Source organism: Lytechinus pictus, chromosome 6, assembly GCF_037042905.1.
Source record: "Lytechinus pictus isolate F3 Inbred chromosome 6, Lp3.0, whole genome shotgun sequence".
NCBI lineage: Eukaryota > Metazoa > Echinodermata > Echinoidea > Temnopleuroida > Toxopneustidae > Lytechinus > Lytechinus pictus.
Genome location: NC_087250.1, coordinates 22,717,987 through 22,742,786, shown reverse-complemented (window position 1 = coordinate 22,742,786; position 24,800 = coordinate 22,717,987). Strand labels below are relative to the sequence as shown.

Sequence of the window (24,800 nt, the reverse complement as noted above, 5' to 3'; positions counted from 1 at the left end):
TTTTACTGATTGAAATAAATTAATTTTAGGGGCATTACATGTATTTCATTAATCAGAGCACACTTATGATTTTACGCATAAATTAGCATAATTAATGAGCAAAGAGATTTTTCGCAGAATTTGATATTAAAGCTTTGTAGACAATGCAATGGGTAGCGTGTGCCAATTTTTTTTGTGATCGCGCTATCGATGGCCGAGATCATAAGGGGGGCTGAATCAGCGTCGAAACAGCCCAGTCTATTTAGGGTTAACAGAGGACACACACACATATGTACATATAGGAGATGACTTGATATTGACATCATCTAAACCTATTTGGTAAAAACCTAATGGCAGATATAAGGTGTAAGGAGCTCAATGAGGGTTGTGGGCTTAGATATATGATTAAGCACGGTAACATGGGACATATGCATAATGTGCTGAGAAAACCTACAATCAATGGTGCTATTACATATATGAGATGATCTGATATTATCATCATCTAAACGTATGTGGTAAAAAAATAATGGCAGATGTAAGGTGTAAGGTCCTACATGGGGGTTGTGGACCTAGATACATGTATAAGATAAAGTATAAGAGAGGTCACACACCTACAGGGTATTGTGCTGAGACAGCCCATATTCAATGGTTCTATTATATATAGGAGATGATCTGATATTATCATCATCTAAACCTATGTGGTAAAAACTTAATGGCAGATACAAGGTGTAAGGTGCTACATGTGGGTTGTGGACCTAGATATAAGATTAAGCACTCTAATAGAGGACACACAAAGATGCTGCTGAAACACAGGATAGCTCACTACACACAGAAACTGGCAAGAAAATCAAAGCACATGCTCCTTCTCTCGCTCTCTTTTCTCAATCTTTATCTCTACTTTCTTGCAATCTTTCCATTTGTATATATTTCTCAGTCTCTCTGTCTGCATGTCTCTCTCTCTATATATAAATACATGTATATGTCTGTCCATGTCTGTTTATCTCTCTCTCTGTGTCTGTGTATCCATGTCTGTGTCTCTGTCTTCCAATGTGTCTGTCTGTCTGTCTCTCTCTCTCTCTCTGTCTGTCCATGTCTGTGGGTCTCTCTCTCTCTTATCTGTCTATGTCTGTATCTCTGTGTGTGTATCTGTCAGTGTGGGTATATCTGTCTGTGTATGCTGTGTCTATCAGTATATTTTTCTTTCTCTCTCTATCTCTCTTTGTCTGCCTGTCTGTCTGTGTGTCTATGCTTGCCTTTGTCTCTCATTATCTGTCTCTCCCCGTCTTTCTCTCAATTAATGTATGGATTGATTGATGAACAGGATGCACACCACAAGCAGTGCAAAACAGAGCCAACTTACAGTGCCGCGAGGCAGGTGATCGTGGGGCTGCGAGTAAATTCCCGACTGGGGACCCCCTCCTCCGCTACTCCCGGTCCTAAAGCTGCTTCCGATTACCTTTCGGACTTGATCATAGGGGAGGGCGTCGGCCGGACTGGCGTAGCCGGCCCCTTCGTCGCTCTCAGGGCTAGCAAAGGGGGGCGGGTGGTTATTTTGGGCAGGGGTGCGGCGGTGGTGCCAGACAGGAAGGTCGTTGGGGCGGTTCACGCTCCCCATGGGGCGTATCAACCCCTCCATACGAACTGGGAATTTGCTAAGGTCTAATTTCTGAGGAGGGTAGGTCGGGATAGCATGGGTGTAGCAGGTGAGGTAAAGGTAGTGCATATGCATATATACACACACACACATAGGTTTAGGAAGTGTGTTGGCAGATGTGATTTTTAAAAAAAATGTAAAGTTGTGGTATTCATGCATGTGTATTGAGAATTTATTTTCAGGTTTAGAAGGATAGATAATTTTTCAGTTGAATTTTTTGGGCATCATGATTTTACCGAAAGCGAGATATTACCCAAGCAATTCATTTATCAAAGCAAGACAGTTTTATTTATTTGACCATGAGTGAAAGCAAATCATGAATGATGTAAAACCATAATTGTAAACGATAACAAAATAATTGAAATTTGATTTGAAAATCAAAATTGGATTTGAGAATTGAAAGAAGCATTTTGTTATTTTATTGTTTTTTTTTATTGATGAATGAAACATGAAGTCAACGAAGCAAGCAAGGAATTTCGGAAAGGAAACAATTAAAGGGGGAAAAATAAAATACAACATAGTAATGTTAACTGTCCTTCATTCCCAGGGGAAAAAAATAAATGAGGAAAAACAGAGCATGCTTTAGATCTTAAATAAATATACAAATCAAATTACCAAGAAAAAAGCACCAGTCTTAACTCAACTTTTTAGCAACAGAGAAAAATATGAATAGCCCTTTCACCTCATAAGCAGCAATAAAATTAATTTATGATTAAAGGGATGGTCCGGGCTGAAAGTTTGTATAGCTTAATAAATATAGTAGAATTCACTGAGCAAAATGCCGAAAATTTCATCGAAATTGGATAACATATAACAAAGTTATTGAATTTTAAAGTTTAGCAATATTTTGTGAAAACAGTCGTCATGAATATTCATTAGGTGGGCTGATGATGTCACATCTCCACTTGTTCTTTTGTATTTTATTATATGAAATTAGGTTTATTCAAATTTTTTCCTCCAAGAACTAAAAAAATTGGATTGACAACTGATTTAGCGCATTAGATATTTATTGCTGCAACTTATTTCATTATAAGGGAGACATGTGGAGATGTGACATCATCAGCCCAACTAATGAATATTAATGACGACTGTTTTCACAAAATATTGCTTAACTTTAAACTTCAATAACTTTATTATTTGTTATCCGATTTTGATGAAATTTTCAGCATTTTGCTCAGTGAATTCTACTCTATGTATTTAGATATAAATATTTTCAGCCCGGACCATCCCTTTAAATGTCAAAGGGAGGTAAAAGGTCAGTGGGTAATTTACTTAACTGGAACAAATAAAAACCATAAAAGTTATTTTTCATAATGATCACGGTAATACTTCACAAAGGACCTTGTCTGTAATTTACACTGAGCATTTCAGTATACATTGGCACTGAAAATAACACTACTAACAATATGCAACATTTACATAACACTTAATACAAATGTTGCTAAGCACCGCATTTAATAACCCCCGCTTTTGCATACCTGCCAATAAGGCACTTCAAGGAATTCAAGGAATAAACTCAAACTTGGTACCCATTTACCTCATCTAAGAAGAGTGTGGCAAATGTAGATTAACACCTTGCCAAAATCAGAAAAGAAATTGCATCATGAGAGGCTCCCCACATATGAAATATAAGACCAACCACAGAAAAGCTCCACACATATGCAATATAAGTAAGATTGCTGGAGAGCCAACAGAGTTTGACCTGTATTCTGAAATGTGGTTTCGCTTCAAGACATGGTCCAAAGACCTCTTAGATCAGGACACTTACCCCTGGTTTAGGAGCTGTGGGTGGAGGTGGCTGTCTAGATCTAGACTCTGCAGGAGGGGTGTAAGGGGCATACAGGATGTTGTCCAGCATCCCACCATTAGGGTCCTCTGAAGCTCTGTGGTCCTGCACTGATGCATAGGTCATGGAATCACCTAGCAAATTGAAGGCAGATGCATACAAATTTCAAACGTTGCCAATTACATGTACATACTTTGGGGAAAATGCGGTTTTTAATCACCTAGGAAATTGAAGGTAGATGCTTACAAAATCACATGTTGCAAATTTACCTACTTGGGGTAAAATGTGGTTTTAAAACATACATGTATCACATTGGAATCACCTATGAGATTGGAGGAAGATGCTTACAAAGTTATGTTGGCAATCTACATACTTTGAGGAAAAACGTGGTTTTAACACCTCACATTAATAATCTAAGGATTTCATATCTTATTTTCCTTTTATAAAAATGTTTACAAGTTCACACGTTGCCAAAACAGTGATTCTGAACATTTCATTTCATCTTTCCCTTTTTTAATGTCTTCCAATTAATGGTAGTAATGTGTCAGGTTGATCACTTTTGAGAAGCTCAATAACACATTGGATCTGCTCTTCCACATGATATAAAAGTGCAAAGTTCAATTTTGCCGACCAATTTAATCAGAGTTCGCATCTGATCATGAGTAGTAAATACTTTACTAACCCATTTAAGAAGCCAGCAAGTGACATTTGATTGGAAAAGGAAGAAATGAGTTATATAAAACAAATACGGACTGTTCTCCGTATCTGTTGATGGTGGATATCATCGCTCCCTTCATTAGCCGAGGGGTGATAAAAAGGTACGGTATAAAAAGCACCTCGGGGAAAGATAATTTACACAGTTACCCGCATGAGCAGTCAATATTTCTTATTATTAACCGTATCAGACATCTGAGCAGGGCAACATTGAAACGTTGTTGCCTACTTAAGACTGGGATCAAATGGCCGGTCAATAACATTCCAATTGTTTATTCACGGGCCCAATTTATTGCCCGCTCAGGAAAGTCAATGAGAAAATGCGTGGAAATGTAGCGGGCAATAAAAGGAGCGCTAACATCCGGGTATTCTGCGCGTTTTTGTACGCGTCCTTGAACCGCGCAGTGCTATACGTCATAATGGTAATCAAGTTGAGACAAAGCTGGATACTGCGTCCCTAGGCCAAGAACGCGTCATTTCAATTACGTCACAATAGTAAAGTTCAGAAGCCTAATCTGCTCAACATGAGAAACGAGATTCTCCTTCTAAAAATTTGAAATATCTAAATTTTAACAATTTTTGCTCTAGATGTCTGATTTGGTTAATAATAGCAATATTGACTGGCCTGGGGGCGAAAGGACATATATCGCCCTCACTAAATTAATATCACCCTCGTCTACGACTCGGGCGATATAAATCTAGTTTGGGCGATATATGTCGTATCGCCCCGAGGCCAGTCAATATTGCTTTACTATACTTACCTGTTTGTGAAGCAGGTGACATCTGACTGGAATAGGATGCATAGAGTACATTATCTACCATACCTACATAGGAACAAATCACATCAAGGAATGTCATTAGGTTTACCCGTCATTAAAGGTCAAGTCCACCTCAGAAAACTGTTGATTTCAATCAATAGAGAAAAATCAGACAGGCACAATGCTGACAATTTCATCAAAATCGGATGTAAAATAAGAAAGTTATGACATTTCAAAGTTTCGCTTATTTTCAACAAAATAGTTATATGAACGAGCCAGTTACATCCAAATGAGAGAGTCGATGATGTCACTCACTCACTATTTCTTTTGTTTTTTATTGTTTGAATTATATAATATTTCAATTTTTACGAATTTGATGATTAGGACCTCCTTGCCTGAAGCACAAAATGTTAAAATAATGAAATTCCACATGTTCAGGGAGGAACGAAACTTCATTTCACATGACAATGATGAGAAAATCAAAATATTTCATATTTCATATAATAAAATACAAAAGAAATAGTGAGTGAGTGATGTCATCAGTTCCCTCATTTGCATACTGACCGAGATGTGCATAACTGTTTTGTGAAATGAAGCGAAATTTTAAAATGTCATAACTTTCTTATTTTACATCCGATTTTGATGAAATTTTCAGTGTTATGCTTGTTGAATTTTTCGCTTTTTATTCAAATAAAGTTTTTGTTGGGGTGGACTTGTCCTTTAAAGATAAATGCCAGTTGTGGTAACGATCTCAAAATGAGTTCGAACAGAGTCCAATAAAATTACCACCCAGGTGTTTGCATGTTTAAATATGAAATATGTGCCGAATGGCTCTGGAAGAAAATGTGTGATTGCTGAGAAATTAGCAAAATAAGCACGGAATTCCATCAAATGTCAGGTATTTTTCCAAGCATTAATAATACACTGTCCCACATATGCTTGTCTGTGTTAGTGATCATCAGAATTATCGGTTAGAGCCAAGATTACATGCTTTCACAAAGATGATATGATAATATGGTGACAATTAAGATTCGATTTAAAAGAGTTTCTCATAAAATAATTGTTTGCTGCAATTACTTTCTTTTACCTTAAAGATATTATTCATTACTTATGATGAATTTTTGTTTTCAATGCAAGAATTCATTTGAAATTTAACAAATGTACCTCAAATACATGAAGTCAATCATGTAAATGGATTACTGGCAATCATCCTAATCTTTAGATCAAGGTCCTAATTCATAAAGACTTGTAATAATAACAAATTTACTATCAGCCAATCAAATCAACTGATTTCAATAGCTTTTAACTGCTATTGCATATTTTCCATTATAGACTAGTTTTCATTGTTACCTCGCGCTCACTAGTCCTGTCAATGCACAGACATTACTGTGCATCATTTGTTTTATAGAATGGTGGAATTTTTGGCTAAATTACAACCATGCATATGTAATTACAGACACATGGCTGGGCATGCATCTGGTAAATTTGCCATGCACAAGGAATTACCCGATGCATAGCAAATTTACTGGATGCATGGCTGGCCTTGCATCGGTAATTACTTATGTATGAATAAGTCAATAATGATTTTACCTGATGGAGCCGGTGACTTCTGACTCGTGTAGGATTCATAAAGAACATTGTCTACCATACCTGTATATAAACAGTTGAACAAAGAACATAATTAATAATCAAAAGCAGTTAAAGGAAGGATTTCATGCAGCTTGTTGGCACTAACACGTTATTCTTCTGTCCTTTTCAGCAGATTTGTTTTTTTAACAAGTTACCATGGTATTGGTCAGACATCGCTGTTTTTCAGCAAATCAAAATATAAGGATATCAAGAAAGTAAAGACAGTGAAGAGATGATGATGTCATATTTGAACAAGACTAAGGGGGTGTTGCAAGAAAATATTTGCGATCAAATCGCAAATATTCTGTTGCAATTTTACAATTGATTGTTCACTTTTAACTATAGCATATCAGATTACACTCCTTGTTTCCTGGAGCAGATTAGCAAATTTGCAATTAATTGCACGGCATATGCTAGATTTCGTGCCCCATAAAACAAAGAACGAATGACAAAACCAGTAGCACAATATGGGCTTGTTTCATTCTTCCCTTGTGACACATAGCAAGAAAATACGAGAGGAGGGCAAGAGAGAGAGAGAGGGAGGCAACAGTGGTGAAAGAAAAAGGTTAACTAGTTAGTGTAGAAAAGGTAAAAGCAGATAAGAGAGAATTTCTGTCCCAACAACAGCTTAACAATGAAACACCACATATCAAGTAAAATAACAGCTACTCTAACATCGCACAAGTAATATTAAAATGAGAAGAGGAAAAATGGTGGAAAATAGACAAGGATATATTTATATCGAAATGATCAAATTACAAAAAATACCAACTTAATCATTTAAAACATACTCTAATTGAATGCATCCATCTGCTTTGCTATATTTTCCCTTTTTCCTAAATCCTAATACGGCAGCTCAAATTGTATGTGAATTACAAAAAATACCAACTTAATCGTTTAAAACATACTCTAATTGAATGCATCCATCTGCTATGCTAAATTTTCCCTTTTCCATAAATCTTAATCCGGCAGCTCAAATTGTATGTGAATGCTCGGTAGTCAAGACCTGGGCCCCATCTTAAAAAGAGTAACGATTGATCCAATCAATCATAACTCTATGGAAATCCATCAGTGTCATCATTTTTTCCACAGGAAATTTGCAAAAAGTCCTTAGTAAACAAAGGAGAAAACTCCAAATTGTCAAGAAAACTATGAATTTATGAATATACATGTACATTATATCTAGAAAATATTTTTTGAACAATCATGCATTCATAAGATGCTGATGTTGCTGGCTTTCCATAGTTACGCTTGATCGGATCAATCGTAACTCTTTGTAAGACAGGGCCCTGAAGCCCATTTCATAAAGACTTGCTGCAGTAACAAATGCACAATTTCTATAGCAAGTTTTCTATCAGTCAATCAGATTGAATGATTTATGTAGATTTTAACTGTAAACGCAAAATTGTTATTTTAACAAGTTTTAGGAAACAGGCCCCTTATCAGATGCCATCGGAACAATACTGACCGTTAAACTGCTCTTCATAATAATAATTATACATATATATTATGCAATCCCTATGCATAAATGCATATTACATTACTTACGGCAAAAAGGGGAAGTTTACCGTCTCTACAAATTATATAACAAAAAAGACTTATTATTCAAACTTGCTTGTATAAAGGAGTTGGGGATTATTTGTGTTATAACGCTGAGATATGTTATAATTTTGAGATGTGTTAAAATGTTGAGATTTGTATGTAAATAGGTTACATTAGACAATTATTAGCATATTTATTCATATTATTTTAGGCTTCTGCATTATTTAAATAGTTCACTTATTTGTTTGTTTCTATGGATTAGTAAATTTTGTGGTATCTCTTACTAAACAACAATATTTTGTAATATGTGACTTAAACGGTCATTTACTTACATGTATATGGATTTACCTTATACAATTTTGCAATTACAATTTTGTTTACTTACACCATAAAACTTCAGCAAATCTACAAGATGCTAATTTGCGCCTTACTTACAATTTCATTTATTCGTATGAAAAGAAATTATGCACATTTACCTTATGCAATTTTTCGTCATGCAATTTTGCCTCATACATTTGTCACCATAAACTTATTCAAATATAAGTAAGAAATGTGGACTTACAATTTTTTTTTGCCAGTGCCAATTAAACTTAGGCCACATCTTTGTCCAATAATACCATAAAACAAAAATTTACCACAGGTAATTCTACCTTTAACAATTTTGTTTACTTATGCCATTGAACTTATGCATATTTTAATTAAAACTTATGCATAAACTTATGCATAGTATAGTGCATTTCTTATACAAACCCTCAGTCTCTGCCTCTTCCTCTGGTATAGAAATGTTGTTTTCTTTGATACCATCTGAAGCAAGGCCAGGTAATTTCCATTTTTCTTCTCGGTCAAACACATCTGTCAAGTTAATAAATCTTATACTTTTTCAGAGGCTCAGCAATGGACCTAATCCACACCAGATTCATTATCACATCGTTGGAATAAAAAATTGCTTTGGTCCAATGTTTGCCTCAAAGGCATCGATCGATCATAATTCTTGAGAGCGTATATATAGTTCAGATACAGAGCAATTGGTTTTTAAGAGCAATAATGTGTCAGGAGATTGCTTGTACTTATTGCACTTGATCAATCTCATTTCGGTGTCAGTTTTCCTGGGCCCTCTTGCATAAAAGCTACTATCGTATCTTTGCCGTTTAATGGTTTCTTTCATGGAATAGTTGATTTTGATTGGTTCTTGATCACTGTTACCATGGTAGTTACCATCAGATGGCAATTAGAATAGTAACTTTTATACAATGGGACCCAGGTATCCATTGCAATTTCCAATGTATTTTTCATACATGTATATGACAGTGAACATTTATGTGAAGCAGATTTTTACATAGGATGGTACACAAGTTTGGTAAAGGTATTTTCACACTCATCAAAACTGCCAGTCAAATTTGAGTAAATTTATTCCCCCTTGACTTGTGCTAAGCTGGTGAGATATGGTGGTCTTATTGAAAAGTGTGCCAAGAAGTTATAAAGCATCATTTTTATTAAGTTTATTTCGTGGAAATTATATTGCATGGTTGCATGATTTTAAATCCATTTATGATGTGGTGATATTGTTTGATTCATCCAAATAAATTTTGATGCAGATTTCTGAATAAAACATGTATAAATGCAGTTGTGTGTCATTGGCAGTATGGGTAACAGAAAGTAAAGTAAGAGTAGTGGGCTGGAAGCAAACGAGGGAGCAGCTGTTTGGTGTGTCAATTCAACTAAAACTTGACTCTAATGATGTCAAATATGTGAGATTATAAATATCCAATGCAAATGTACTTGTGACAGTCATTTTGCCACACTTGTGACAGTATTTATCCCACAATTGTGACAGCCATTGTTCCACACTTGTGACAGTCATTGTGCCACACTTGTGTCAGTCATTGTGCCACGCTTGTGAGTCATTGTGCTACACATGTGACAGTAATTGTGCCACACTTGTGACAGTCATTGTGCCACACTTGTGTCAGTCATTGTGCCACGCTTGAGTCATTGTGCCACACTTGTGTCAGTCATTGTGCCACACTTGTGACAGTCATTGTGCCACACTTGTGAGTCATTGTGCCACACATGTGACAGTAATTGTGCCACACTTGTGACAGCCATTGTGCCACACTTGTGTCAGTCATTGTGCCACGCTTGTGAGCCATTGTGCCACACTTGTGTCAGTCATTGTGCCACACTTGTGACAGTCATTGTGCCACACTTTTGACAGTCATTGTGCCACACTTGTGACAGTCATTGTGCCACACTTGTGACAGCCATTGTGCCACACTTGTGAGTCATTGTGCTACACATGTGACAGTCATTGTGCCACACTTGTGTCAGTCATTGTGCCACACTTGTGAGTCATTGCACCATGCTTGTGACAGTAATCGTGCCACACTTGAACACCAAATAAAATTGCAAATAATTTCAAAATTGGCACATTTCAGTGCTGTGCATGTATTTGTGTTTAAAAAAATTGCAGTTATGACATGCGAATGTTTTCAAGTAATAAAAAAACAAAGTCTAAGTAGTTTGAAAAAAGGCAAAAAATAAAGCCAATGCTCTCATGAGGCATACATTTATAGTGATTCCTGAAGTCTTTACAATCATATTAAGTAAGTTTTCCCCCAATTATATATGTGGGGGTGGAAGAAATAAGTGAAATCCCGAATAAGGTTGTTTTTTTTTTAAATAATGGGCATATATATGTCAAAGCCATACTCTTTTATTGCCTGCTGTCATTTGGTGTGGACTTTATCATGCTGACTACATTTTTTCATCAAAACCAAACAAAATTAAGGGGAAATCTTTTCATTTTTGTGTGTAATGGATGATCGTAAATTGTTGTCTTTCTGCTTGTGTAAGATGAATATATAATGAAATATGAAGGTTTTAAGGTGAGCTGGTGAATAAAAGAAAGAAACAGGGCTGATAGTCTGGAGAAGCAGCTGATCAATATGTGACCTGCCACCCCAAAACCAACAATAAGTCAACCGAAATGAATACTGAGATTTTTATTGAGTTTGAAAATTCATTTCCTAAGCTTTACAATGATAAATAACATGTTAAAATTGACCAACAATAACCATTACAAGTGCTTGATTGAATGCAGAGGAAATTCAGCAAGAGCTTAAAGATAAGGAGAAAACAAGGTTTGAAGTTTCGGGTTCACTCAAGCATGAGATGTGCATACTGTGTAATCTCAGTGAAACTTCAAAGCAGTCTGAAAAAGTAGTGTCCAAGAAACCCTTGTATCTTTTCTTTTACTCAACTTAACGACGTCAAATTTTCAGTTTGAAGAAGAAGAATTGCTCTTTCAGATAAGCTTTTTTTTTTTCATTTCTGGATTTTAGAGACTAGATTACTATTTTGGCTATTGACAGAGAACCTTACCTGGCGACTTATTGGTGGCTTTGGGTTGGTAGGTCACATACATGTATAGCAGTTCAGACTGATAATTGCCAGAAATGCAAGTCAGATCATAGAATGCGTACTATTGTGGTGCCTTTACTTTATGAGAGCACATACACATAGGTTCTTTGATGCCAGGGTACGATACCCAGGAGTAGAAAAGCTTTGAGATCTTCACATGGGCAAAGTGTTTAGAATTACTTCATTTCATTTCATTTTTAAATGAACAACATAAAAATGTGATTTTATGACGAATGATAAACATTTTTATCTGTGTATCCATCTTTTTCAATTTTTTTTTCCTGACTCTACTTTTGATTTAAACAACGCCATCAGGGGCCCGTAACACAAAGATTAGCAATGATCGTAGAACATTTTTCTACGATTGATTCCATAGACTACAATGTACATGTACAATCAATCGTAAAATCAAGTGTACGATTAATCGCTAACCTTTGTGTAACGGTACTCTGGTCTATGGCTTTCATGATGAAATCAGTTCACTCAACCCAACTGGAAAGGTTTCAGAAGTTGACAGCATTTAATGAGGGTTCCGTATTATAAGCCTTGCAAGTGAGTTGCACGCAAACACTTGCAAACTTCATGCAGCAAGTTTTGTGCTTGTTCAAAACGGGCATATCAGAATGCGTGCATTCCTGCGGGCATATAACTGTGAGCAAGATAAGTGTAAGATTCTGTGAAAGCGGACCACCTGCAGGCAACGTAACAAGAAAAGTTGCCCGAAAGTAACACACAAGACTTGCATGGAACAATGCGTCTGGGCCTTTGTTTAGTGACAAACTGCTTCAGAAAATTTATGCACTCCAGGCCCCCTTATTACAAAGAATAGATTCAAATAAAACTCAAATTTATAATGACACTTTGTGAGATGCAGCTCCAGGATTAAAGATATTGAACTTATTTTCTAGGAAACCAGCAATCAACTATATAGTCACTTTCGTCACTTGATAAAGAGTTGCAGCGGCACTCGAAAGCTCGTGAACTTGTAAGCTAGTGAACACTTTTTGCGAGAGTGATCACGAATTTCCTAGAAAGCTAGTGAACACGTTTTGCGAGAGTGATCACGAATTTCCTTGTTGACCATAGTAGATTGCGAGACAAATGAATACCCTCTAGCGATTATATAGTCCTTATTTGGAGATTCTTTTCTTTCCTATCGTTTTATAATTAGACTCCTAATAATCAGTTTGCAAACATCAGAACTCATAGAGTAGAACATTTAACAAACGATTACAAAACTGGAAATCGTAAAGCAAAGAAGCAAATAAAACAAACTCTGACTGAAACATGGCTAGAAATCAAGACTACACAACAAGGTCAAAAGCTATGCAAGAGAGAGAATGAGAGAGGAGGTGGGTGTTTCATAAAGATGTTCAGAAGTTACATGTGACTTTATGCACAACTGGTGATCCTTTCTTGTGCTACATGATATATCCCTGTGTAGCTGGCTTAGCACATAAGAACATGTTCCAGTCATGGCTGGTGATCCTTTCTTGTGCTACATGATATATCCCTGTGTAGCTGGCTTAGCACATAAGAACATTTTCCAGTCATGCATACAATCATGTGTAACTTTACAGTTTATGAAACACCCACCACGGTCCCGTCTTACAAAGAGTTACAATTGATCCGATCAACCTCAAATATACGGAAGTCCATCAATGTCATCATTTTTCCTTAAGGAAATTTGCACTATGTCTTTTGAAAACAAAGAGAGGCATGCTGAATTGTGAAGAAACTTTGAATGTATGAATATACATCATATCTTGAAAATATTTTGAACAAACATGCGTTTTCGATATTGATGCTGCTGGCTTTCCATAGTTGTGGTTGAACGGATTAATCACAACTCTTTGTAAGATGGGGCCTGGGATTGCACATATACGGAAAACAGAAAGTAGAGCAAGAGGATAGGTAAAACATAAAATGACAACCAATTATATACAAATTGGAGCAAGGGAGCTAAACAAGAAAGATAGAAGACAAAGAGGTACATGTAGAGAGAAATAAGAAAACATGAAATAAAACAAATGATTGATTAAATTATAGTACATGGGAAGTAGCATTAACAATAAACTTAAATAGATAGCGATAGAGACAAAGATATAAGAAAAGAAAAATATATATCAATTATTAAGCAAGTAAAAGCGTGACAACATTTAAAGCATTTGCTAATATTGTCATACTGCTGCATGTCTGCCTCTTACATATAATAATTTATGTAAATGATCATTTATATCTTTTCATGTAAAATTTATTACATTTACTTTTGTGGTCACATTGTGTATATTGTCATGACATGCAGAAACAAACAAACAAACAAACGAATAAATGAAAGAATGGATGGATGGATGGATGGATGGATGAATGAAGGATGGATGGATGAATGAATGGATAAATAAATAAATAAATAAATGAATGAATAACACAGCATAAAAAAGAAATTGAAAGAAAATGCAAGACAAAGAGAGAGAGAGAGCCTAACTGACTGATGAAGCAGAAGAAATGGAAGAAGAGATATGAGAGACAGAGAGAAAGCAACAGAAAGCAAGATAAAAAAAGAAGGAAAAGAACCCAGATAAATGAAGAGCAAGAGGGATAAAACATAGTAATATGGAAAAGAGAAATGAGCAATAGCAAGGAGAGGGGGAATAGGAAATAGAACTTTAAAAAATCTGAGGAGCCTTTCATGAAACAACCAGTGATTAATTTTCACTGACAACTGATATAAGCTCCTGAAATACTTGCATCCGATTGGCTCAGAAGAGATTGGTCAGTGAAAGCCACTATTAGGTTCATGAAATACTTCCCCAGATTGCAGCGACATATAAATGTATGTGAATGAATAGGGTACTGACCTGAGCCCTCCAATGAACGATTCGTATCTGGCGTGGATGTTTTGAAACCCTTGTTGACCTCTGAATACAGAGCTGTTTACAAACAAAAGACAGAAACTTCAAAGTTCATAACAATTACTTCACCTTAATCTACCGGCCTTTGTTCATATATGAACCATTGTCTGTTATGCAGCATGACCGAGAATGTCGGCAGATCTGTTGATTTGATCAGAAGCAAATTCAAGACAATTTGAGGTATGGACACTGCTGCTTGGCTGGGAGATTGGGGCCCATCTACCATAATCACGCTCTGAAGTTTTAAAGTTTATTTTCAAGTCATGAGGGTCAATTGAAAGAGATGATTGAAAAAGAATGATTATTATTCTGTAAGGGTATCAAGTGTATACTTACCAAAACATTAATGGGGATATCATTGATACATTTAGATATACATATGTATCATTTATATAACACGCATTATACTTATACATGTAACTGTAAGTCTGTTAGAATGAAAATGAGAGAACTTCACATACGGGTACACAAAAACACATCAGTGCAAAATTGATAAATGATTAATAGCACACTTTCAAGAGAAATGCAACAGAAAAAAAAGATATGGCAGATACACTGTTTTACCAAGAGGAATAGTTGAATATGCCTGTTGGGACAAAGAAATATATAAACATTCTTCAAAACAGAGAGATACAAAAAGACAGACATACATGTACAAAGAAAGAAGGCAAGGGTGTGAGGAAGAGAGAGATAGAAAGAGAAGACATCGCTTTCTTAGCATTGTTTAAATACCAGTACGTGCTTCACACTAAGATTTAAGTTTAAATCTAAAGGCCCTGTCACATCGTTCCATGCAAGCCTTACGGGAAAGTTGCTGGCAATCATCCACAACTCACCTGCAACAAAGTTTTGCGCAAATCAGACTTGCGTGCGCTTGTGCGGGCATCCGAGTGTAATACGTGCAAGATACTGTCAATGCAGGTAGCCTGTAGGCAGCCTACGGGTAGCACAACTAGTCACCTGCAAGTCGCACGCAAGGCTTGCACGGAACGATATGACCGGGCCAAAAGTGAGGTTTTCTGCCAATACACATGATATTCAATGCGGAATATCATTGATTAACATTCAGTAGCATGCATTTCATGTGCATGATCTGAAAAATGAAATGGTGTTACATAACATACTGCACAAAGAAGGGAATTTAAGAGGGAATCTTTAGTCTTGGCGTACACACCTCAGCAGACAACGAATGATGCATCAAACACTACCAACTAAATTATCTTTTTAGTAATTTTTTTCATCACCCCATTTCTTTCTTCACAATTATATAAAAACCAAAATAGGAACTGATCAAAATGCAAAGTCCTCAGTTCCACAACCAAAATATCATAGTTTCCTTGCATTTATGATCAAATTCCATGCAACAAATTTAAGAATTCCCTCATGCACTCCAAAGGCTTATGACTGACATAGCTCAGGTTATGCGAGCAGAGTATATTCTTAACAAAGTTATCTTATCAGTTTAATATGGTATACTCGAAAAGAATCGCTGTGCCTTATTACAACATATTTTTTATGTACATGTAAAAATAACTATCACAGCATACATTATTTACAAAGTAACTTTCGAAGTGGATGTTAGAGAAAATAACTTTTGCATCTCTTGCACAAGAGTGGAAAAGTTATACCCGGCAAAGCAAAAAACAGTAGAAACATCCATGTATGTAAAGAATGAAAAGACAGAAAATCTCATAACTCAGCCTCAATACCCCCTTTTCATTCTTTCTCTGATCCCACACCCCCCCCCCATCTCTCTCTCTCTCTCTCTCATCTATTGCCCTTATCTTTACAAACTTTCATTATCTTAGCTTATAAAATGAAATTAAATTTGTATTCATGTGCACAAAAAAAGTTATATTTAGCAGTCAAAGGAATAAAATTGATAGCCAGTTTTAACAGAAAGCCAAAGAAGAAACGTATAATACCATGGCTAGATGTACTGTATGCCATTAAATAGCAAGAGCCAAAATATATTACAAAATTAGCTTCTTGAATTTTCAAAAAACTTTGATGATACAGCTCAATCGTAACTTCTAAACGCTTACAAGAATCATTATATATTGATGAACTAAGCATATATATTTGTTGAAAAGCATAATTTCATACTTGGGCAATTCTTTTATGATTCTATTATCTCTCATGAGAATAAACTCTGTGATCATAGCCATCCCCATATTCAAATATGGTCCAAGTTTGCAGTTGATCCCTCAAACAGTTCTTTAGTTATTGTGAAAATGAGATAATTTCAGGTACATGTATATAATAACCAGTGGTGTGAGTGGTCACAAATAAGAAGATCTGAAAAATGCTGAAGAGTGTTGAAAAAGTCTGAAATAGAAAGAGCTCCCATACTTTTTGTACAGAGGAAAGCCAAAAATAAGCTTAAATGAAGCTGAAAATAAAAACAAAACACCACTGAATAACACATCATCTTTTGCATCTGACCAAAACACACTGATGTCATTAGCTTATCACATTCATATTTCATTTCTCTAAGGAGTTCCATTTTCGTTCAAAAACACACAAGAAGCGTTTATCCAAAGACGCGATAGGATGCATCGAAATACAATTTTTAAAGAAAACTTGGAGAAAGCTGCATGAGTATTTTTTAACCATTTATTCCTTTATCATTATATTTGTTGCTTGCTTGCTTGTTTGTTTGCTTGTTTTTATTCAAATCAAACTAAATTACCCCCAAAGCTGGAATCGTCGCCAACCTCAGTCGGACTGCCCAAAATACGACCACCCAGATCTCTGTTTGACGGCTTTCTATCACGTTGCCTGTCGACGACCCCGTAAATGGGATCCCCGCCTTCATTCGCAAGAGTAAAAACATGATATGCATTATTGAAAAATTCATACATAAGATCCGTAGAAGTGTATTTTATTAAGATGTTCAATGTGTGAGAATGAACAGACGTAAGAATGAAGCAATTCATAAGATTACAAAGAAGGAATTACTTGAGTATAAAATGCAGAAGTGGGATGCTCTAGAGTTTTGGGTGACATTTTATCAAAATACGACAACTGCTTATTTGAAGCCATGGATTGGGCTTAGCCTATGCCATGAATATAGAAGCTCTTAGAGACTTATCTATCCAGCATGGCTGTACTCAGTTAACTAATTTGAATTGAAATGTGAAATTGAAATGTGCAAGAAGCAAGGTCTGTATTTGCACACATGTTCATGTTTTTTTCCACTTTTTACCGATAATACACATTCTTTTTTGTACAAGACTCTGTAATAACCAGATTTTGTAAAGGGATCATTAGGCTCCAGTACGTAATGGATTCATACAGTCATGCATGACTTTATGAGTTTCATGATACAACTTGTAAGAACTATATTATTCTATTACACTTCGTGCTTTTACATTAGATTGGATACAAAGAAGACAGGTTCATGCCGATTACTGTACAAGATGGCTGCGCAGAGAAAAATGGGGTAGCAGAAACCAGTTCCAGCTGGATCCAACCAGTGGGAGCCAGTTGAAACCAGTGTAAGCAGTGGGAGGCCATCATATAATGGAATGTTTATGTTTATATCTACATGTATACACATGCCTAATGAAACATGCCAATGCACATGAATGGCTTTAATGAGAAATGAATGTGGCATGGAGAAACCACTTTGAGCTGGATCAAACTTGAGGAAACCAGTTGAAACCAGTTCAAGCGGTGGCAGGTCATCGTATATTCATGTAGTGTAAAAATTAGGCAGGTACAGTGTAATCACAAAATCTATTCTATCAAAATGCTCTCAACCAGCTGTTCTATAATATGGTGAGAGATCAACATCTATTCTTGATAAATGCATGACACACTACAATTTGTTTTGAATGGATATATACTTTAAAAGGATGTTTCACTCAGCTATTCTATAGGGTGAGAGATCAACATCTATCTAAGATAAAGTTATTACACATTAAATTTGATTTCAAATGAAGACGAGCGAGATACTTCAAGAAAGTTAGCATGACAGTGGCGGATACAGGATTTTGGAATAGAGGGGGGGCGCAATCAGCAAATATGGAAATAGAGGGGGGCACGGACTGCACTTTTATAACATTTAGATACACTAATGGGTAATTTTCAAACTAAAGAAGGGGGGTGCACCCCTTGCAACCCTCTCAAGATCCCCCTCTAGCTTGGAATAGAGGAGGGAGGAGGGAGGGGGCATAAAAAGCAAATTTGGAAATATAGGAGGTGCAGGTGACAATTTTCTGAGAGATTAAGCTACATTAGTAGGTATGTTTCATTGGCAATCCTCCAAATTAGAGGAGGCATGCACCCCCTTGTCTCCCTGCCTGGATTCCCCTCTTTTTTGGAATACAGGAGGGGTTTACAAAGGGGGGTAGTGGCACAGATGATGGTTTTCTTCATAGATTTCATAAAAGAAAAATATAAAATTTTACCTATGCTATAAGAGGTCAATTATTGATTTGAATATGTTATCGCATATACTTCAGGGCTCAACATGAAAATTGCTAACCATAATAATCTGTATTTTGTATTTACATTTATTTATATATGTGATTTGTAACTTTGTGTCTCACTGTAATTGTCCGTATAAGTGTTTGTAAAATTGAGAATGATCCAATATGTGTGGATTTCGATCAAAAAATTTTGAAACTTGAAACTAGATTTAGCTACATTAATAGGTATGTTCAATGGTCAGTTCTTAATATATAGAGGAAGGGGCGTGCACCATTTGCGTCCCTGCCTGAATCCGCCACTGTAGTATGATGAGATGAAGAAGCCATGGGAGTCATTAGGAAACCGATTATGAGAAAAGGGAATTAGAGTGATATCACAGAAAGATAGAAAGAACTATGAGATTAATAAATCTATTATAGTTAAATTTAAATAAAGATCTAAACAGACCGTCGGAAGGAGGGTCGTCCGGGGAGGGATTTTGCTCCGTCGGCTTGCGTTGCTTATCAACCGTAGCATACACATCTATAATAAGGAACAAATGAACTGACATTGTATTACCTGCTCAATGACAATTCAAAGAACTGCTTTTAACCCATTCTCAGATTTAAATTAATCATTTATTCCGCAAAGTGGCAATGATTTTTATAATCATAAAAGATAAAATAGACATACAATAATTCTTTTTAAATCTTTTATAATTACAAACTAATCTTTAATAATACCCAAGATTTAAAAGCGCTTAATACAAATGTTTCTAAGCACTGCATACTATTATCTTTACCGTCTGACATGGACATAGCTTGAAGAAAAAAAATTAAATATGGATATTATATAACTTTAAATTGATGAATATCACAACATTTCACTAAAGTGTTGCCAATTTGCACTTTTTGATAGTGATTTCAATGTCCACATGCCTTGCCAATTTACAGGGCATAATGTACTTTTATAAGTTGGCCCTTTTATAAGAGCACGAAGCACATATTTGTCATTAGAATCTACATGTATAACTGAAATCAATGGCTTGATAGCAAAGAAAAAAATGTGAAGTAATTGCGAATATATGTCAACTCTTAAATTTATTAAAACTTTGTTAACATGCATGGGATAAATAAAAGTCAAATAACAATTGCAAATAATTTTTATATATTTCTATAAATTCATGCATTAGTAAAATATGGAAAGAATTTGAAATATGTGATGAGGAAAATAATATACTGGTAAGGATGAGACATTTCATACAGAAGAGTCTCTTTTCAAGGCAAGAAAAAAAATTGACATGTTAAAGAGTTAAAAAGTTGAAAAATCACACTCCTGGGCCCCATAGCATAAAACTTTTGCCATGAAAACTCTGGCAAATTTTTTGCCAGAGTTTTCTAATGTGTAATTTTCAATGGCATAATTTTGTTTGCCAGAGATTTTTTATGGCAAAAGTTTTATGCAACGGGCCCCTGGGGTTGTTTCACAAATATACAGTATAAATATGACTTAGAGTTGCACATGAATTTTGACATGTACATGATACGAAACGCCCAGTCTTATTGATCAATACACAGTAGTGTGTGTTATCTTGGCATGATCTGACCAATGAGGTGTTGTCTTTAATGCCGCACACAACTAGGCATTTAAGTACTACTCTAAGTCACACTTAAATCTTTGTGAAACACCCCCTTGTTAAAGAAGTAGGATGTTTAAGAGGTAATTAAACACTAGCACCAATATTCATCAAACCAGAAAGAGTCTAGGTAATGAAGAGAATGGCAACAGCAAGAGAACAAGTTGAAAGTCAGTAAAGGTTAGTTCTAAAACCTGCAATTCTTATATGACCAATCACCAGAAGTTCCTTGTGAATTTGCCATTTACTTTGTGCGCGGAACTAGAAATTCTACTTCTTATTCAGCGATGTGTGACTCAAACAACTTTCCAGAAATTTGCAGGGTCACACAAGTAACATCATCCGGGAACTTTTGGTTATTTTTGATAGCATGAATTTTAAGCACACTTTGTTCCATATATATCAATCGACCTGCAATTATGGACTATTTTGCATTCCTTTCTCAACTTAGTTGATTGATAAACCTGCAATTCTTAAAGCATCATGCACTTAATTTTTTTATAATTTAAAGTAAATAAAGTTTGTGTCCCATATTAGTTTATGATTTTTCAGAGCATGCATACTGATTTCCTTTGTAAAATTGTTATTTTATAATCTGTAGTATATACAGGTTTCTTTGCCCAAGTCAAAATTTTTTGGGCCCACAGAAATTTCAAAAAGTTAGGATAAATTTGACTTGAGTTATAAAACACATAATCTTGTGCAAAAAAAATTGCTTTGATTTGGATGAATATTTGACTTTAAAAGGGTAGGTAAACTCACCTGTATATGTTACATACATGTACCAATTTTTTCATTTATAGACCTGCTATTCTAAAGCATTATGAATTCGTATTTCGTATATTGTCAGTGTCCTACATGTAGGTATTATCAATATTAATATATCTAATATTCTAAACCATGCAAGATCATTTCCTATTTGGGCAATTCCATAAAATATGTACCTCCGACCCCATGTAAGTGGGATCTTCATGAAATTTTCTGTCTCTGATTTCTTGTTTTTGAACAGTCTGTAATGCTCTCAAATGACCATGACTTGGTCAGTTTATGAAGTGAAGATAAACTTGAGAAAAATGGGGTCGGACGTACAAAAAGGTTGATTGTTTTATGGAATTGCCCATATATACTTGTATTACCCTATGATTTATAAATATGCTGTTCTAAAGCACATTTCCTTTTCATTTTTTATATCCTTAGTGGCCCATATACTATTTCTTCATTTATTCATAAACCTGCTATTTCTAAAGCATGCATTTCTATTTCCCATATAAACATTGTACAAAAAATATTACTTTTATGAATAATAAACCAGATATTCCAAAGCACCCATTTCCATAACTATATAAAATTGTTCTATATAATTTCATGACCTATATATAAACCTGCCATCCCAAAGCGGTGTCACGACATTTGCTCCTGCGACAATTGATCCAGTCTTAAAACCTCAGAGGGCATAGGGTTAGCATTAGGATTGTAATAGATGTTTTTTGTTCAGAATAATGTAAAGATATTTAGAGGAGTAGGGTTTATTTAGTTTTGGACGTTAGGTTTATGTTTGGCTTTTGACGTGCAAAATTTCCATTGGAGCAATTGTTGCCGGAGCAATTTTATGGAACCCCAGAAGCACCATGCGGTTCAATTTTCCACAAAATTTCATGACTTATCCAAATCATGCATTCCCTTTCCAATATACATGAATGTAGAATTAATACAAAAAAACACAGCTCTTTTGGGGGGAGGGGGGGGCAATTGCATGATTAATTCAAGCATTAATTTATGATCTATTGCGCTTTCCTATTCCGGACATGTAAACTGTATATATAATTTCATGATCTATGTATATATAAACCTGCAATTTTAAAGCATCATGCATTCTGATTTTGTATATATCCACGTACATGTACATGATGAATATAATTTTATGATCAATATATAAACCTGCAAATAAGTTTAAAGCATCATGCATTCCCAATTTGTGTGTATATACATGTATATATATATAATGTATGAGCAAAACTTGAAATGATGCCTTATATACAACGCACCCTCAGGCTCAGGCGTATCTTCAGTTAATTTCTGCTCTTCTCCAGTCTTACCAGGTTTGTCTACAACGGCGTGAATATCTAGTACAAGGAAATAAATTCAAAGTTTCTTCAGCTCAAAGGTTAAAAGGTCACAGGTTAAAGGTCAAGCGTGAATTTAAGTCGACCTTCCAAACGACAAAAGTCAGCAGGGGATCTTTGTTTTAATGTTTCTTTCTTATAGTTTTTCATCTTTCTTTCCTGTCTCTCTAAACGTGCAATTAATTGGATGCGAGTCAAAGCCCTTAATTACTTACCACTTAGAAACACTTGAAAATTATATGGCACATAATTACTTTTCAATAAAAATTATACTTGCTTTAATCTAGCTTTTCACTTCCTCCATCAGAATTACCCTATGCATGTAATTTAATCTCAATTATACTTGACAATAGTCTTCATCATTTTCTTTCTCATAAATCTGTGAAGCATTCTACAACAATGAAGCGCAGTTACCCTAGACCTAGGAGATCAGTACAATATGGATAAATTTCTCATTAAAGGAAATCGATATCTGAAGAAGTATTTGACCCAAGACCCTCTGATTAAAGAGTCCAGAACCCCGTTGCATAAAAGCTACTAAGCCCTGTTGCATATAAGTTACTATTATGGTCACTTTGCCATCCAATGGTAACTTGTCTGAAATCCTTGATGTTGATTGGTGCTACAGCCAATCCCAGCCATGGTGTAATTCCCTTCAGCAAGAAATTTATCCACACTGTGCTTCACTCAACCCAGGTGAGGTCAATGGGTACCCGGCAGGATTAATTCCTTGAATGCATGAGCGCTGAAAGGCAGCTCGAGCTAAAGCCGGGGTAATAATAAGAACGCGCCTCAGAATAGAATATTTCTAGATAGATGGCGCTATATAAATGCCTATTATTATTATTCAGCATCGTTACCATGGTAGCTACCATTGGATGGCGAAGTTACCATAATAGTAACTTTTATGCAACAGGGCCTAGAGTCTGACACACTACACCATGTCTCCATTACATATATCTATATCATCATTAAAAAAACTTGTTGCTTTCTTTGATTCATGCAAATGCTGAAAGGTATAACTATTGCTAATCTCGATACCAATATCATATTATCATTTCAAAATAAAAAAATAAATATATGATTCAATTGTGTTTTTGTTAATGCTTGAAGACATGTAAAAATTTCACAGGTAATATTGAATTAAATAGAATATAATATAATTCTGCTTCTACTGGCCAACCTTTCATTTTTCAAGATATAAACAAAACAAGCACATGCAGCAAACCATTGGTTGGGGTTTTTTCCCCCAACTAACAAAAGTACAAGTACATGTATCATATGTAGAGAATAATCATACTGTCATTGAGAAATGTATCAAAGAAATACATGTATGACATGAAAATATACACATATCAACTTCTTGTTTATATCAAAAGGGGATAAGATGAGAATGAATAGATCTATACTTTTTTTAGATCTAGGCAATTGACAGTGCATGTTCTTTTTTTTTAAGTCTATTTGATAGAATGAGATGATTATTCATCAAATTCTTTGTAGAAGAGTCATTCCAAGATCAAGAATTAATGGAAAATAAGCAACACAAACTCTGCAGATTTGAATATCTAGCTTCTTTTAGAATATTATTTCATGAAAAAGAAATGAGAGAATTTTGAAACAAAAATAAAGAGAAAAGTTAATGAAAAACACCAGTCTTCATGGAGGCAGCCAAGATCAAGAATAGATTGAAAAATAACATGCGCAGCCTTTGTGGTTTTGACTACACAGCTTCGTTCAGAAAGATATTTTACCAAAAAAAAGGAGAGAAACTTTTTTTAAATAAAGAAGAAAGTTAATGAAACAACACCTGTCTTAATGAAGGCAGCCAAGATCAAGAATACTAGTAGATTTAAAATGATATGCATAACCTGTGTAGCTTTCAATAAACAGCTTTGTTCAGACTCATCAATTTTTCGAAGAAGACAAGAGAATATAAGAAATAAGGGAAAAGTTAATGATATGCCACCACACCAAGGCACCACTGAACATTCTCATATACTCAAGCTAAAGATGAAACTAAGATAAAGTATAGAAATACAAGTGCAAGTCAAGTTTCAAGAGGAAACAAAATAAATTTTCAACAGAATCGATGTTTGTAAACGGTTAGAGATACAAAAAATTAGAAGAACATGAAACAGCAAGAAAAAAAGAAACCTTATTATTGATGATTAATAGCAATTATAATGCTTAGAAAATAATGCATGATAAAGTGGAGAAAGAGACATGTTGTA

The 24,800-nt window shown here is 35.2% G+C and overlaps 1 protein-coding gene across 15 annotated transcripts in view; it reads right to left on the bottom strand.

Annotated features, from left to right (window-relative positions):
• Positions 1 to 24,800, bottom strand: part of LOC129263667 (rho GTPase-activating protein 5-like) — a 115,760-nt gene that overhangs the window by 24,562 nt on the left and 66,398 nt on the right. For 12 of the 15 annotated variants that reach the window (XM_064101205.1, XM_064101204.1, XM_064101211.1 and 9 more), the window contains 8 exons: positions 22,492 to 22,569; positions 19,279 to 19,353; positions 17,087 to 17,206; positions 14,341 to 14,412; positions 6,482 to 6,541; positions 4,895 to 4,957; positions 3,402 to 3,553; positions 1,340 to 1,645 (listed from right to left, as the gene is read on the bottom strand). In XM_064101205.1, coding sequence (XP_063957275.1) covers positions 1,340 to 1,645; positions 3,402 to 3,553; positions 4,895 to 4,957; positions 6,482 to 6,541; positions 14,341 to 14,412; positions 17,087 to 17,206; positions 19,279 to 19,353; positions 22,492 to 22,569 — 926 coding nt within the window. The remainder of the gene's footprint in view (positions 1 to 1,339; positions 1,646 to 3,401; positions 3,554 to 4,894; positions 4,958 to 6,481; positions 6,542 to 14,340; positions 14,413 to 17,086; positions 17,207 to 19,278; positions 19,354 to 22,491; positions 22,570 to 24,800) is intronic. The other 3 variants (XM_064101216.1, XM_064101218.1, XM_064101219.1) reach the window with 2 other exon arrangements.